This window comes from Uranotaenia lowii, chromosome 3, assembly GCF_029784155.1.
Source record: "Uranotaenia lowii strain MFRU-FL chromosome 3, ASM2978415v1, whole genome shotgun sequence".
Taxonomy (NCBI): Eukaryota; Metazoa; Arthropoda; class Insecta; order Diptera; family Culicidae; genus Uranotaenia; species Uranotaenia lowii.
This window is the reverse complement of record NC_073693.1, coordinates 360,980,287-360,997,954: the sequence shown is the minus strand read 5'-3', so window position 1 is coordinate 360,997,954 and position 17,668 is coordinate 360,980,287. Positions and strand designations below refer to the sequence as shown.

Genomic DNA, 17,668 nt, shown 5'->3' with positions numbered 1-17,668 from the left:
ATGTTCCAACTTTGATGTTAATTTTGAATATTGTTTGTGAATTTTGTTTTCTGGAATCTGTTTAAAAATTACAAAAAAAATCGGATGACTTAATTTAATCCTGCTAGGGGAACGAGCCGCTGCCGATTGCAAATGTTTGCTAAAATTACGCAGGCGCCAGACGGATTTGTCTTGTACCGCGTTCCGATGGGACATATTTTTTCGCAATTCTACACTAAATACCACAGTCTGCCTGCGATAAGTAACTCGATATCTCCCGACGACGACAACATTGGTTTCGTTTATCGAAATCGTTTTTATTGTCACATTTTCGTGCCTCATCACAACAAAAAAGAAGGAAAAAAAATTTGTCGGAGAAAAATGGGCGATGAGTGTCGTCGCCGTCTAAATGGCCAGCCAATCGCGATACTTGGCCACATCCGTGTAGACAGCATAGTTTCGGGTGTCACATTTGCCCGTATCCGGGTCAAGGAGCGCGTGCGAAACGATCCCTCGCAGCACCCAACGGTTGCCGGATCGCTTCAGGAATAGGCCACTTCCGGAATCGCCCTGGCATGGTCCCACGTCTTGACCCCCGGCGCAGAATGTCCTGTTGGAAGTGGTCAGCTGGAGCCCGATGTCGGATCGAATGCAGTCCACTTCCGATACTATGGGTACCTGGACACTCCGGGGAATCTCCGAAATGGCACCATGCTCGGAAAATCCCCACCCGGTGACGAATCCTAGTTGTCCGACTACCACGGATTCTTCCAGCGACTCGTCCCACAAACAAATGGGCAGAATGGCTGCCGTGAAGGAAACCGATTTGGCGAGTAAAATTTTTCCAATGTCATAGTCAAAGTTATCGCTCTTGAATTGGGGATGAACCGTTATAGATTCCGGGGAAAAGTTCATTGCTTCAGTTTCAGTCCAGTCCATGATGTTGTATCGACCAAGGGACACGACAAAATCCTGTGCTTGAATTTGACTGGTTACTTCCGCTTTCAGTAAGAGGCAGTGAGCGGCTGTCAGTAGTAGCTTGTCCGTAATCAAGGTAGCAGCACATCGGAACTCCACGGATCCAGTTTCACGGTTTTTGAGATACAAAACACCCAGCCATGGCCATTCGTGGCGCTTTGTTGGCTTTCCTCGGAACAGGAGACCTATGGCAGGTTTAACTGGCTTACCGCAAACCGCGCTGTAATGAAGCCGTTTGTCGAATTCTCTTGTATTTTCTTTTTCCTGCATTTGTTTAAGAAAATGGTGGCTCCTATCAAGGGAAACGCTCGGAAAGGTTTCTTCACTGCTCTCTGAGCTGCTGTCAGCAATTAACTCGTTGGGAAGTTCGACAAAATATTTCAATTTGACTGTCGTTACCCGTGATCCTTGGACAGGTTGACCGCGGCAAAGCGTATGTCCGTTGAAGCTGATGGAGTTTAAATTCGGAATCATTTTTCCGTTGGATGGAAAATGAACGATGAAGCGGGCTGGATTTTGGGGCAGTTCGTTGATATTCAGCAGCTCCAGCGAACCAATAGAGGGCTGTAAAATGGGGAACCGTTAGAAATACTATTTTTTTTTTACATAGCCGTAGAAAAGGGTTGTTAAACCTCCTAAAGAATACTGTGGCCAAACATCACAAACTTTGGAAAAACGGATTAAAAACCACAAAACAAGCCTCAAACAAAGCGCCAGAGCCACAGGACTAACATGCCCTAGAACAAAATCACAAGTTTAACTTCGAGAAAGCTTATATATTAGAGAGCGTAAATCAGGAAGGAAAAAGGAAAACAGCTGAAACATTACACATTAAACTTAAGAAAGGAAATGCAGTAAATATCAAACAAGACTCCATTGAAATCTCTAAAATATATAGCTCAATAATAAAAAAAAACTAAGAGAGACGCCTCAACTCAAAATCCAAACTAATTCAAACACGACGACCTCAAACACGAGGACACCAGCCGACATCACGACGACGCCGACACCGACGCCGACACCGACGCCGAGAATGCTGGACACCAGCGGTTAGAAGCAGTTAAGAGTTTGGATTCAAATTAAATAAGACAGCCGTAACGGAAGCACGCGGCGACACAATTTGTAAGTGCGAAAAAGTAAAATAATTTCAAGTCATAAAGTGTGTTAATTTAAAGTTTTCATATTTTTATCTAAATACAGTTTTTCTGAAGATGGCTGAAATTATTCAGTAGGCCGAAACGTTAAAGAATTGTTATTATTTGATTCGACAATCACCGAAAAATATCAACTTAAAAAGATAACAACAACTGGCGGTGATCAAAACCCGTAAACATCAAATTAATTGATCAAGAAAAGAACATCCAATAAATATGTTCATAATCAACGAAATCGTAAACCTCCCCATGTGGGTAGATAAGTCAGATAATTTCCAGTAGATCGCCGATATATGAATATAAAGAATTTTGAGTTTGATCAGATTCCTGATTTAATCTGGATAATCAGCTTTCAATATTCATGAGTAGGCGTTGTCTTTATGGCAATGTTTGTGTTTTTTCGAATCTGTATTTTTTTTATTTATTTGGTTAAATTTAATAGTAATTTTGTGATTAATTATTCGAAAATATGTTCAAGGAGCGACCGGAAGTTTTTCGAACAAACTTGTGGATGGTTCGTGCGTTCAAAAAGTTTGCTTTGGCAAGTGTTTTTTTTTTTTGAGCAACTGATGGTGACTATCACTGGTTCGTGACTATCGTGGTTTGAAATAGTTTTCACCCCAAAAACTAAACCAAGCTTACGAAAAAGTTGTCTCATAATGCCGATGAGGTGTAACCACTTCAAGATCTCGCAAGCTCTAACGTGATAGTTGAGGTTATGTGTACCGAAAATGGTCCGTTTCAACAGTAACCTTTTGGTGTAAACATGGGTTGCGGCTGCAGTTCTTGGATATTTAGTAAAGTGTTTGTTGTTTTAAGTCCTCGGACGCTTCTTACTGAAGGGACATAATAATCAAGTTTGAAAAAAAGGCACCAATTTCCAATTACCAACTCCAAGGAATTTGAAAGTTATTTTCAAAAACTGGTGATCAGATTGTGATCAGTAGTCATATCATGCTGGTGTGAAAAAACAATTTTTTTTGGTTCGAGCGATCGCTATTAGGATATATTGACAGTTCTTTATGAACAATTCCTTACAGAAAGGCCTCAGTCCAAACCTCTAAACAAGAATGAAACGATTACTTTTATCAAAAGGACGTACCCAAAATACGATTTTCATAAGACATAATTGCCGTTTTCGCCCCTTCGAGAAACCGTTTTGAATACTACCCAGTGGAGTCAGGTCAAATAATTTTTCAATATTCGCACTGATTTTTTTTAAAGCTCATCTGAAAATCATAAGTTAAAGCAATTTTAGCAATGTTTTGAAAAGTGCTTTTCATATCTCAGTTGAAGTAATAAATGTAACGCAAAATTCATAACGTATTCAATTTGTTTAGGTTTATAATTGTACTTGTTTGAAAACAACCTGCAGTAATTAAATTAAAATAAGCACATACTTCTTGTAATGTCTAGTGATTGAAACGTATTAAGAAACATTTTCAGCAAGTGGGGAAAGCTACATTGCCGGGCGTAGCCAACGACGAAGAAGAGCCACCCCCAACGATGAATGTCAGCTGAACAGCAACAAATCGGCTGGGGAGGACGGCATCGCAGCTGAACTTATCAAAATGGGTCCGGACAAGTTGGCCGATTGCCTATACCGGTTGATGGTCCGGAACAGCTACCGGAGGAGTGAAAGGATTGGGTAATATGTCCCATCTATAAGAAGGGTGACAAATCCGACTGTGAGAACTACCGAGCGATCACTGTCTTCAATGCCGCCTACAAAGTGTTGTCCCGAATACTACTCTGCCGCCGAACGCCACAAGCAAACATATTCGTGGGAAGTCATCAGGCTGGCTTCATGGTCTACGACGAACCAGATCTTCACACTACGGCAAAATGTCGTGAATACCAAGTCCCTACGCACCATTTATTCATCGACTTCAAAGCCGCACACGACACGATCGACCGTGACGAGCTATGGAAAATCATAGACGAGAACGGCTTTTCCGGGAAGCTGACCAGACTGTTCAAGGCGACCGTGGGCGGAATGCAGTGCTGTGTGCGGATTTCGAGTGAATTGGTGAGTTCATTTGAATCGCGCAGATGGCTGCGACAATGCGATGGTCTATCCTGCATGACGTTTAACGTGGCACTAGAAGGTGTTATTCGATGAGCGGTGGACGAAATGCGGGACACGATTTTCAGGAGATCCAGTCAACTTATCTGCTTTGCCGAAGACATTGATATAGTTGGCGGATCATCTGCGGCGGTGGAGGAGATCTACCGCAAACTGAAACGCGAAGCAGAAAGGATTAGGTTAACGATTAATACGTTCGAGACGGAGCCTTCGGTTCCAACACCAACCGAATCCGCTTGTCCAGTAATTATTATGGTTATGGTCACGATCGACGGCGACGAGCTGCCAATCCTCGGCTCACTGGTGATCGCAGACAATGACACTAGCCATGAGATCCGGCGGCAAATGATCAGCGGAAATCGTGCCTATTATGGACTCCACAAGCAACTGGGGTCGAGAAGACTTAGCTCCCGCACAAAGTGTTACCTGTACACAACGCTCATTAGACCGGTTGTTCTCTACGGGCACTAGAGAATATTTCGAGGAAAACCTGCGAACGCGACGAATGTCAAGAACCATCTTTGGCGGCGGCGTGCGAAGAACGGAGTGTGGAGGCGAAGGATGAACAACGAGCTCGTGCGACTCTACGACGAACTCAGTATCCAGAAGGTGACGAAGACTGGACGGATACGCTGGCCAGGACCAAGGTTTCCGAAATCACAGAAAAATCTTTAATTTCACAGAATTTTGAGCAAATTTTCATCACAGTATCTGCCACAGAACACAGTCGAAATTCAAAACCGACCATATAAATTCGGTAGACTGACCTGTGCAAAATTTTAGCTCAATTGGACTTGATTTAGGGTCGCCTCGGGTGAATTGTCGAGTTCATTCGAATCACGCAGGGGGCTTCGACAAGGTGATGGTCTATCCTGCATGATGTTTAACGTGGCGCTAGAAGGTGTTATTCGACGAGCGGTGGGCGAAATGCGGGGCACGATTTTCAACAGATCCAGTCAACTTATCTGCTTTGCCGATGACATTGATATAGTCGGCAGATCATCTGCGGCGGTGGAGGAGATCTACCGCAAACTGAAACGCGAAGCAGGAAGGATTGGGTTGATGATTAATTCGTCCAAGACGAAGTACATGCTGGCCTGCGGATCCGAGACCGACCGAACCCGCTTGTCCAGTAATAACAAGGTCACGATCGACGGCGACGAGCTGGAGATAGTCGAAGACTTTGTCTATCTCGGCTCCCTGGTGACCGCAGACAATGACACCAGCCGTGAGATCCGGAGGCGAATTATCAGCGGAAGTCGTGCCTACTATGGACTCCACAAGCAACTGCGGTCGAGAAGACTTAGCCCTCGCACGAAGTGTAACCTGTATATGACGCTCATTAGGTTGTTCTCTACGGGCACGAGACATGGATATTGTTCGAGGAGGACCTGCGTACACTCGGGGTATTCGAGCGACGAGTGTTAAGAACCATCTTTGGCGGCGTACAGGAGAACGGAGTGTGGAGGCGAAGGATGAACCACGAGCTCGCGCGACTCTACGGCGAACCCAGTATCCAGAAGGTGGTGAAAGCTGGCCGGATACGCTGGGCGGGACATGTTGCGAGAATGCCGGATGACTGTCCTGCAAAACAGGTGTTCGCTACGAATCCGGTAGGAACAAGACGAGCGGGGGCGCAATGAGCGAGGTGGTTAGACCAAGTGGAGCGTGATCTGGCGAACGTGGGGTGCCCGAGGAATTGGAGAACGGTTGCCATGGACCGAGTGAATTATAGGAATTATGTTCGTCAAGTTATGTATGTCGTGAGACGGTATACTATGTAAATAAAAAAATAAAAAATTAAAGTCGCCTCAAAGCACTCAAAGTTTCGGTTTTTGTTGGCCCTCAACAATCATTAAAGATGGGACCAAAGGAAATCGGGAAGGTCAAAGTTTTAATTTTGATGCCAAATGACTTAGAAATGCAAATTTTTTGTCAAAAATCAACTTAAAAATTTGAATTATCATCAAAGGGGAACCAAAAGGATTTTGTTCTTTAACGTAATGGAATAAAGAGATTTTTTTTAAGTTAGCTACGCAGTGTTATAATATATGAGGTCCTTGGAGCCAAAGGGGTATAAGTGCATAAAAGCTTATTTCGAGAAAACACGCTTTTAAATTGGTGTGTTTGGCCTTTTTCCATATATTTTTCGAGAATTTTTATTTTTTCTATCGAATGTAAAAGAGCGTAAAATAAACTCAAAAAATCCGAAAAAATCATAAAATATAGTTTTAAATGTGAAGAATCGTTTTGCATCATTAACTCAAAATCGACCATTTTGTCACTTATACCCCTTTGGTTCTGAGAGCCTCATATTAAAATGGAAATTCAAACTTTTGAAGCCTCGTTCACTGCTTTTTACGGAATTAAAATTGGGTAGAATAAAGAAATTGCATCATGCTGAAAAGTCGCATGATGTGACGCAACGAAAGAAATACCCTTTATCTTGAAAAACAAACCCTTAGAATAAACTTTTGTTGGTTGAAAACTGTAGGTTTCCTTGTTACGTGTACGGCGATGTATAGTGTGTGTAGTAAAATTCTAAAACCCAAAACTACATGTAATTAATATTAATTCAAATTTTTAAGTTCAAATCTTAGGATTAAGAATTCAAAATTCAAACTCAAAGTGTGAATTGGCAATTAAAATTCGAAAATAATATCGACATTTATGGATCAGAATTTCAATACCAGAACTTGAGTTCAACTTTTCAAGTCCGAGTTTAAAAGTAATCACTAATCACTAATCGTACTTCCGCAGCCAGAACTTATGTCCCAAAGAATAATAAGAGTACGTTATTATTCTTTTTTTCTATGTTTATGCTCTCGATTATGTTAACATAAAAATATTAAAATAATCAAAAACATAAAATGGTTGGGCCTTCCATGGAACTGAGAACGCAGAGACATCTGGAACACAGGAACAGGAAGAAACGTGGACCATCAGTACCATACGTTTTAAATGAGCAGTATCGTTGGAAGCATGCTAAGAAAAATGCTCCTTGATGAAGAAACCATGCGCAACGTGAAACAATTTCGCCAATCACTAGGACCTTTCTTCAGCGGCTGAAAATGATTTATTTTGGTCACAGAAATCACAAAACTTACGAATAGAAGCATTTTGAAGAATATGATGTGATAAATTAAAACATTTTGCAATTCTAAGATTTAGTTTCCTTCGTTATTTTGTTTTGGATTTCAGTTAACAATCATTTTTGGTCATTGACCAAGGATAAAGCGCCTTTGCTCGCTCTTGAAAATAAATAAGAACGAAAAGAACATTAGTAGAACACAGAACCTTTCGAGGTCTTTAAGAGTCCTCGGGTCATCTTTTGTATAAAACATAAACTACTAAATTTTTATATGAATTTGAATAATTCTAGAGTCAGCCCAATTGAAACGTTGAGAAAGGATACTTATCGTAGAGCCATCGGAAGGCTACAGCAATCTTTCAGCGGTCCATCAGCAGAGAGCGAAAAACTTTTATGATCGTAGCATGCATTGAAATAATTGTTTTCGATGATCCGGAAAGTTTTTTTTTCCCACAGTGGCACTATGAGTTTTTCTCAAGTCCGAGTTTAAAAGTAAACACATTAACAGTACAAAATAAGCTGGTTTATTTATCTGAGTATGCTGATTTATAAGGTCAGTATTTAAATTTTTTAAATTTGATTCATTCTTATTTGATTCATGTTTATAATTTTTTTTTTTTTAAGATTTTTGAGATTGATGAACTGTTAGCATTGCAATTTTACTAGATTTTGAAATATAAAATAGTAAACTTCTACATGATAAATCTAAAAAATATCATCACCTGTATCATCAAATATTCGGCAAAATATATCATTTTTCAGCCCTTTTAACGTTGCACCTTCCATTTTGAGACACTTTCGTTCCTTTTAGAGTTATGTCAGAAGTAATGACAATAAATTTCTATTTTGCGTCCAATTATAACAAATATAACAAGATTTTCCGAAGAATTCATAATTTTTTTTTAATAAAATACCTTAATCTGCTTACCCTCAGTTTAAAAATGACAAATCATTTGCATTTCATGTACTGTTTAATTATTTTCACGAAAAAATCTATCCTTAAATGTTTCGGAAAACATATTTGCCTCACAATCGTTTTAAAGATTTAAGAAACCTCTGAACCCCAAAATTGTTTTATTGACAAATGGAAGTTTCGAACGAACTTTGAAATCTTCCAGAGAATTTTAGATCCAGAACTTCAACTTAGATGTACCACATAATATCATAATTTGGTTTTAAAATTATGCAATACGGTGCTTCAAGATTCCAAGATGACGCCCAAAAAATTTAAATTATAAAAATAAAGAAGTTTTATCAAAGTTTTAAAAAGTTGAAGGTGAACAATTTTCGTTAAACAAATTGAATACAGGAATTATTTTCTCACCCTTTTACATTTCAACATTTAAATACTTTATTATCGGTAGGAAATCCATCAAGTCTCACCGCGATTTTTGCAGATGTGAATAACTTTCGAGTTGCAAAATTGATTTACTGAAAAGTTTTCACACATTTTCACTTACAAATATTATAAAATGCCCATTTGTTCGGTCAATAAATCTTGCAAAAGGTATTCTAAACCCGTGAAAAACATAAAATCTCACAAAGGAAACCGGGAAATCGAAATTTTTTAAATGGAAACTTGCTGGCAACCCTGGGTATAGCGAGACTCAATTGCTTGCATCCTTTTGTTCGACGTAATGTCTTAGTTACTTGAGATGAAAAGGAAGGTTTCTGGTAGAAAATTTCTCCGAATCGGTTATTTGAAAGTTATTTTTAGATGATTTAATTTTTTTAGTTCAGGTCAACTATTCAACTTGATGTGAAAATTATACTCTCAAAGTCTTAAAAATGTTGAATGAAAAGCAGTTTTTCAAAGCTTCATTTCAGAACCAAGACCTTTTTATATTATTTTGGGATTTTTTGAAAACAATTTTTCTTTACTTACACCAAGATCACCGGCCACGGAGAGCACCACATTCAGTGTATTGTTCCATCCTGGAACCATCCCTTCCAACCGGAGCAACCCGATATTGGCCTCTCGCTGCCCACCACTACCAACAAATCGAGGATCCCGCACGTACTGGAACATTTCCGGACATGGCGAAACCTTCCGAATGCCTCCGTAATCCGTGGTTCCCGTTTCACCGGTAGATGTAAATAGATTAAAATTGGTCCAAAGTGATAACCACCAGGCGAGTTTCATCACATAACCGTACATTACAATAGAACCTTTTGATATCTAAGACGTTTCCCCCCAGTTACTACTCGCTAAAAACAAATAGATTTTATAGCAGCTTATCTATTATAGCGGCACCATTGTTTGTACTGATAGATTTTCGATATTTTTGAAGTTCTCTTAGATGATCGAACGATTCTTTACCGTAAAATAGTTTAAGTTGAAACCTTTGGCTCATGACATGTATTTACCAGCATTGAATAACAAAAACTGTCACACTTAAAGAATTCAGATTGTGGTTCATCACCAGCAAACAGGGATTTAGATTTTTCACTCCCGAAGAAATAGTATGTAATATTTGGGTTAAATAGAATCGGTCAAAAGGAATAGGCTGTTTTCAAGGAAGTTTGATGTTCCTAGAATTTTCCGATAAATATACGTTTGAAATACATGGTAAATTATTAAGTAAATTTGGTTATATTTGGGATTATTATCTCTTTGAAGACTTTTAGAATGCAAAAAATTGTAAATGTTTTAATGTTCTAATGAACTAAACAAAAACATTATAAACTCAAATTCAATAAGCAAATTTGAAAACTTGAAATTGTAGAAAAATATAAATGCAGTCCCCCCGCAATCTTGGGTTACAAACAATTATTAGTCACCGATCATTAGAACTGCTGGTATCTTCTGAACTAATAGAAATTATTTCATACTATTATTTTTAGTTAATCGACAGTATCAGCAAAAATCCACTAAAAATATTATTTGTGCGTTTGATAAGAGTAAAATTGTTGTTCCAATGTTATAAGGTTGACATCTTAAACCGTTAAGCCCCTTGCGGGTATTTCAAAGATTCCAACAAAATGATTTGGTCTCATATAAGCACAAAGGACGAGTTTACATTTTCCAAATAAAACTGAGCGAATAAAACGCGAAAATTCAGTAATATTTTGCAAGATAAAAGTAACCCATAATTGTTACAGCATCCATTAAATTTGTGACCCATTTTGGGTAACAATAATAATAAAAATTTAATTAGCTTTTGGAAACCCATCCCAAGTTTATTTAATCAAATTATAATAATTTTAAAAGGCTCTTTTCTTTTGCAAATATAAGCCAGCATTATGAAAAAAAGTTGTTTTGTCCGCTAGGATGAGAAATTAGGGTCATTCATCCGAGTATCGTACGGAAGACAACCTGTCCAGGGTGTTCTAGAGCGCGATGCCCTGGAACACACTCCACCTGGACCGGTTACGTGCTTCCGTGCTCGTGAGCGATGCTGAGATGAATGGCTGCGTCCGTTGTTATCCCTAAGTCCCATCTCATCCCTGTATCATCGATGAGTGCTGAACGATAAAACAACGCGTCAACAAGGTAAATACATGCGTTTACTGGTTGATTTCCGGAGCAGAGAAGAGCGAACTTCTGGAAGAGAGGGCGAAGCCGATGGAGTGACTCGAGCAAGAGGATACGGGACAGTGGAGTTTTGGCATCGAAAGTGAGCACATCGTTAAAAAGAGTGTTCGAGAACCGTGTGTGTTCCTTTTTAAAAAATTAATTGCTCAATCATCGCAATTGGAGCATTTATTCGTCAGTCCCAAAGAAACGGACAAAACGAAACGGTCATAAAAGTGAAATATCGAATATCATCCTTCCCCTGAAGTTATCAGCAGGTGATCGCCATTTTGCCATCTCCACGAGGCGACGAAATCTAGCGGTTCTATCCGTTTGTTGAGCTACGTTGAAGGTTTACTGTTCACCGTGATCGAAGGCCAATCCGAGATCCGGTGATTTCGAACTAAACAATTGAAGAAACCCGCCGAGCATCGGAAGCATAATCCGAAACTCGGTGCTGCGTCCCATACAAATCATTTTAATAAGCCCACCGGTTATCGGGAGCCTATCTGGTATCCGGTGCCGTATCTCGTCCAAGAAAACCGCCGGGGACCGGAAGCTTGTTCCAAAACCTGGTGCTGTGCTACCCAAAACCATCGTCCAAGAAACCCACCGTGGTATCGGCCACGAAGTCCGAGACCCGGTGCTGTGCCCCAGAAAAGTAATCGCGGAAGCCCACCGGATATTGGTAGCTCAATCCAAGTTCCGGTGCCGTGCTCTTCCAGAACCTACGCCCAAGAAAACCACCAGGGGATTGGAAGCCGAATCCGAGACCCGGTGCTCTGCCCTAAATCAGTCGCCCAAGAAACCCACCGTAAACCGGTGCTGTGCCAATTATCTACAGCAATCGCCCAAGAAAACCACCAGGGTTGCGGAAGCCGGATCCGAGACCCGGTGCTCTGCCGCAGGCCAAGGTCGAGAAAGGCTGGTGTTCGAACGAGCAGATGCCACGTGGCTCGCCGAACACCGCCTCCACGGCTGTAAACTATCGGTAGGCCTGCCGACGACAGGTAAAACCATGAACCCCGAATTAAAACCATCTCAAGCCGATCCAGCTGTCCAGAACGGCCGCAACATATCCCCTCCTTAAATGTTGTCTGTTTGATGATAAAAAAATTATAAAAAGTTAAAAATGTAACTTCTGCTTCTAACTAAATTTATTGAACGAGCCGATATTCTTCGGACGGGTAAGGTACATTTGGTGATTTGGTCCTCCTCTTTGTACTCCGCATTCGTGATTTTACCCTAAAGCATAGCCGACCCTGAGGTTACGGTACCTCTGAGCTAGCCGTTCGTAACAAATTCTACACAATCATGGGTCACTTTTTGCAAGCAAAACAAAACATTTCTTAGTTGATAGCTGAACCCAATCGCCCCTTGAATGTATACATACTAGCAAAGAATGCCCCCAAAAGTTTGCTAGAAACTTGTTGATTTCTGTGTCGATATTCGAGTGTTGCCATGGACTTCTACGTGACTTATGATTGTGGGCAATTTGACTAATAATTGTTACGGGCTACAATTTTGACCCATAATGGTTTTGACAAACGTCGATTGTTTCGGTAAATTATGATATTTTTTAACAAAATTGAACATATTTGAACTCAAATTGGAAGTTTTTATTGACAGAAATTCATGCAAAGATTGATATTTGGTAAACTAACACCCGAATAAACGAACATTTGTGGTGAAAGGATATGTTAATTGACTAATGATTGTGATGGAAAGTGTAACAGCTTTTAGAAGGAATTTGATGTTATTAGTATCATGTTAACTAGACTAGGGAAAGTGATACAGGTTGAATTCTATACATTTTGGAAAATATTTTACACATTAATATGATCATTAATCTAACCAAACTTTACATTTACAGCAAGTTCAACAGGTAATTGATTTAATCTTTGTAATCATTAACCTAAAATGTGATCTGGAGTATGGGGGCGGGGATTCCATTCGGGCACCCAATTGAAACAATTCTTGGGCTTCCTCACCAGCAAGGGATCGTGGATAGAGGGCGGGTCCGTCTTCCCACCCAGTGGAGCGCTCTGCTTTTTAACGGCTTGAATCAAACGCTAAATAAATTTACGATGTTCTTTTGATGGAAACAATTTCTTCCTATCTCTACTTAGAATAAGGTTGCCAGAATTTTTTCAGCACGTATCCGGGCCGGACAAACCAGGCATTTTTTATATAAAAATCTGGCAAAATCCGGGCATTCGATTTCAAGTTGACAGCCATAAATCCGGGCAATATCCGGGCAAATTTTGTCAAAACTCAGAAATTCCTCAACAAAAATCAAGAAAAAAAAATTTGTTTTCATCAAAACTCATCGATCGATTTTAAACCGTATTTTAGGCTTCCAAAAAACCCTTCATGATTATTTTTATAAAACTTGCTAAAAAAATGCTGTTTTTATTTTGTTTAATTTGCCAAATAAAGTGAAAAAATCCGGGCAAAACCCGGGCAGTTTTCAATTAAATCCGGGCAACCGGGTTGGGCCGGACTGTTCCTAAATTTAGTATTAAATATCCGGGCAAACCCGGATAAAACCGGGCAATCTGGCAACCTTAACTTAGAAATGTATGTGTCTGCTTACTTTTCTTGTCCCTTATAATAAAGTCTGCTTCATTTAATATTGGAACAAATTCTTTTGCTCATTGTGGCGCACCTAGTGGACGGATTTGGAAACTTTTTTCACCCACGTGTCGGGAAATTCATTACCTTTCACCATGTATTTATGTCATAACACCAAACGATAGCATTTTGTAAACAACCGCCATGGAAGCCGAACGGAGAGATCAAATTGTCGAAACCGACCGAATCTTTTTCCTTCTCGCTACGCACAAATCGAACCTCTCTTCATGAAATTCGTCTTTAAACTGACTCGTTTTATTTTTCATTCCACTCGTGTTCGTTACTTTTACGCAAGCATTCCTTGCCGTATAACGCCTATTAACAACGGGTCCTGTCAATCGAAGGGTTGATCAATTTGCTATAGGCAATATCAAATAGGGATGCCTATAATTGTATTCATTCAAGTATTTTATTCAGATTATTTACTCATCCTCATCTTATTTCCTACACACAGTTTTCTTGAAAATCCATTGTTGTCGGCATCGAAGCTAGCTAAACAGCTTAAAGTGCCCAGAAATACCGTATGGCGTGTTATCAAGCAGTACAAGGAAACATTGACGACGGCTCGGAAGCCGCATTCGAAGCGTCGGAGTGGAACTGTCGACCGGAAACTACGTGGGAAAGTCATCAAGGCCGTCAAGAGGAATCCCAATCTTTCAGACCGCGATTTGGCCAATAAGTTCCAGGCCGCTCACAGTACGGTGCGACGAATTCGTCTCCGGGAAGGAATAAGGTCATTCCGAGCCAGCAAACAGCAAAATCGGACGCTGAAGCAGAACAATGTGGCCAGAATCCGTGCTCGAAAGCTGTACGACCAAGTGCTGACCAAGTTCGACGGATGTATTCTGATGGACGATGAGACCTACGTGAAGGCGGACTTTGGGCAAATCCCAGGTCAAAAATTTTATTTGGCGACGGCTCGGGGGGATGTACCTGCAAAATTTAAGTTCGTGTTTGCGGATAAATTCGCCCGCAAGTACATGATTTGGCAGGGGATATGCAGTTGTGGACAGAAAACCAAAGTCTTTCTCACTGACAAGACAATGACATCAGAAGTCTACAAAAAAGACTGCCTACAGAAACGGATTCTGCCGTTTATTCGTGCCCACGACCGTCCAGTAATGTTTTGGCCGGACCTCGCAAGCTGCCATTACAGCAAAACGGTTATGGAATGGTACGCAACGAACGGGGTCAGCGTAATACCGAAGGACCTCAACCCCCCAAACTGCCCCCAGTTCCGGCCGATAGAGAAATACTGGGCAATCACGAAGCGGAGGCTTTAGGCAAAGGGAAAACTTGTTAGGAACATGACTCAAATGAAGAACTGGTGGAATCAAATCGCCAAAACGGTGGACGAAAAGGGTGTGCGCCGCCTAATGTGCCGTATTACGGGAAAAGTACAAGAATTTCTTCGAAACAGCAATGAATAATTTTTTTATTTTTTTTTATGAAAGAGTAAAGAAAATGCTACATTTGTATGAAAAACAAATTATGAATTCGTTAATAAACGACTGAACTACACGCAATTGTTTGTGTTCCAATATTAAATGAAGCAGACTTTACTTACTTACTTACTTAATGATCCCGCGCCGATCCTCCGGTGCATAGGGCCGTGGTAAAAGACCTCCACTGTTGACGATCCGGAGCCAGCGTCTTCACCTGGTCCCAGTCAAGATTTTCGTCGACAGTGGAAAAATGAAGTATTTCACTCTGCTATTGAATATTCCTTTTTCATTCATGACAACGCCACAATGTCGGATGACAATTTATCTGAACCTTATTTTGACTTCAAACATGCAAACTACGAACTAATTAAAAACAAATTAAACTCGATTGATTGGCAAAGTAGTATTCGTAGTTTATCAACACATCAGGCTGTAACTTTTTTCTACCAAAACATATTCGATATATTAGAGTCTGCAGTACCCAAAAAACGTAGAAAAAAGCCGAATAGAAATCCGAAGTGGTATAGTAAGAAGATACTTAATCTTAAAAATAGAAAGCAGAAAGCCCATAAAAACTATAAAAAAGATGCAAATGATATGAACCTCACAATATATTTGACTATCTGTGATCAACTAAATATGGAAATGAAAATCGCACACGAGGAGTATAATAGAGGAATAGAAAGTAATATCAAATCAGACCCAAAATCATTTTTCAGCCTAGTTAAAGATATACAGAAGTCTAGCAATTTTCCGACAAAAATGCAGTTCAACGACAAAATCGGTAAAAATCCTGCGGAAATCAGTAACTTATTTGCTAATTTTTTTCAAGATGTTTACACAACCCGTAACGAAGAGGATCGAGATTATGATTATTTCTCGTATCTTCCTGAATCTTCATTAAATATCACTGTTGATAATGTATCACCCAACGAAATTTTGAATGCTTTAAACACCTTAGACGCCTCTAAAGGGGCAGGTCCTGATGGATTGTCGCCAGTATTTTTGAAATCATTATCAAATGAGTTAGTGAAACCCTTGTTCTGGTTGTTCAATTCATCTTTAAAAAGCGGCATACTACCCCCCATTTGGAAAGAATCGTATTTGGTTCCGATTTTCAAAACCGGCAAAAAGTCAGATGTTAAAAATTATCGTGGAATTGCTATATTATCTTGCATCCCTAAGTTATTTGAATCAATAATTAATCAACACATTTTTTCTCAAGTTAAAAATGCAATCACTACTAAACAACATGGTTTTATTAGAGGACGTTCTACTTCCACCAATTTACTAAATTTTGTAAATTTCTCGATAAATGCCATAGATGAAGGGAATTATGTTGAAACATTATATACTGATTTTAGCAAAGCATTTGATAGAGTTGATATTCCTTTATTGCTTTTCAAATTATCTAAAATAGGTTTCAATCATAAATTATTAAAGTGGGTTCAGTCATACCTGCACGGAAGAACGCAACAAGTAAGATTTGAAGGAAATTTGTCGTCTGTTGTGCATGTTACATCAGGAGTGCCACAGGGATCCCATCTGGGTCCTTTACTATTTATTTTATTTGTCAATGATGTTGAACACATTTGAAATCATTTAAATGTTTTAATATATGCAGACGACATGAAACTTTTCATGGAAATACGTAAACCATCTGATATTGAATCCTTCCAAAGAGAAGTTGATAATTTTTATGTATGGTGTACAAAAAGCTTGCTAGAGATAAACGTAAAAAAATGCATCTCAATCTCATTTACCAAAAAGCGAAATGTAAGACAGGACACCATCACCATTGGTCAAAAATCTGTAGAAACATGCAATCAAGTCAGAGACTTAGGAGTCATACTAGATTCTGAACTGACCTTTGTAGAACACTACAATAACATAATTTACAAGGCAAGTAATATGCTCGGGTTTATAAAAAGGTTTAGTTTTCAATTCAATGATCCCTATACCATCAAAACACTGTATGTAACATATGTTAGGCCCCTTCTTGAGTACTGCAGTGTTGTCTGGGCTCCATATCAAGGTACACATAAAGACCGCATTGAGTCAGTACAAAAACAGTTTTTATTATATGCTTTACGCAGGTTAGGTTGGAGCTCGTATCAGCTACCTTCGTATGAATCTCGATGTATGTTAATTAAAATAGATAGTCTTGATAAACGACGTGAGTTTGCAATGTTAGCTTTTATAAATGATGTTATTGGGCAAAGAGTAAATGATGCAAACATTTTAGAAAAACTTAACTTTTATTCTCCCACTCGGTATTTAAGAAACAGGAATCTTTTCTACATAAATAAACAAAGAACAAACTATGCCCAAAATGGACCTATAAATAAGATCATGATCTGCTATAACAAATACTGCACCATAATTGATATAACAATGAACAAAAATGAACTGAAGAGAGTGCTTCTATCATAACATTATACTTATATAGATTTAAGGCAAACATGTAAAACGGTCTACGCAAATGATTGACGTCAAATAAATAAGTTCGGATTTCAGCGGCTAGGCTTCGCCGCCACGAGTTTCTGGGCCTGCCTCTTCTTCGATGACCTTCTGGATTCCAATCTAGCGCCTCTCTGCAAATCTCGTTTTCATCTTTTCGCAGCGTGTGCCCAATCCATCTCCACTTACGTTCCCGAATCTCGATTTCTAGCGCCCTTTGATGACACCGGCGATGTAGTTCCTCATTCGAGATCCAGTTGCCAGGCCACCAAGCGCGGATGATAATCCGCAGGCAGCGGTTTACAAATACTTGCAGTTTTCGCGTCG

General features: G+C 39.6%; 1 protein-coding gene across 1 annotated transcript; it reads right to left on the bottom strand.

Moving 5' to 3' along the window:
- Positions 1-200: 200 nt before the first annotated feature.
- Positions 201-9,602, bottom strand: LOC129757365 (chymotrypsin-C-like). The gene is made up of 2 exons (XM_055754568.1): positions 9,174-9,602; positions 201-1,521 (listed from the first exon to the last, which is right to left on the bottom strand). Exons 1-2 carry the CDS (start codon positions 9,444-9,446, stop codon positions 385-387), a joined length of 1,410 nt encoding a protein of 469 aa, XP_055610543.1. The 5' UTR covers positions 9,447-9,602; the 3' UTR covers positions 201-384.
- Between the last annotated feature and the right edge of the window lie 8,066 nt (positions 9,603-17,668).

Excerpts from the sequence above, each read along its gene's own strand:
- LOC129757365 (XM_055754568.1), bottom strand. The coding sequence starts at position 9,446 with ATGTACGGTTATGTGATGAAACTCGCCTGGTGGTTATCACTTTGGACC. Across the intron at positions 1,522-9,173 it reads CCGTGGCCGGTGATCTTGGT|CCCTCTATTGGTTCGCTGGA; the intron begins GTAAGTAAAGAA and ends CCCATTTTACAG.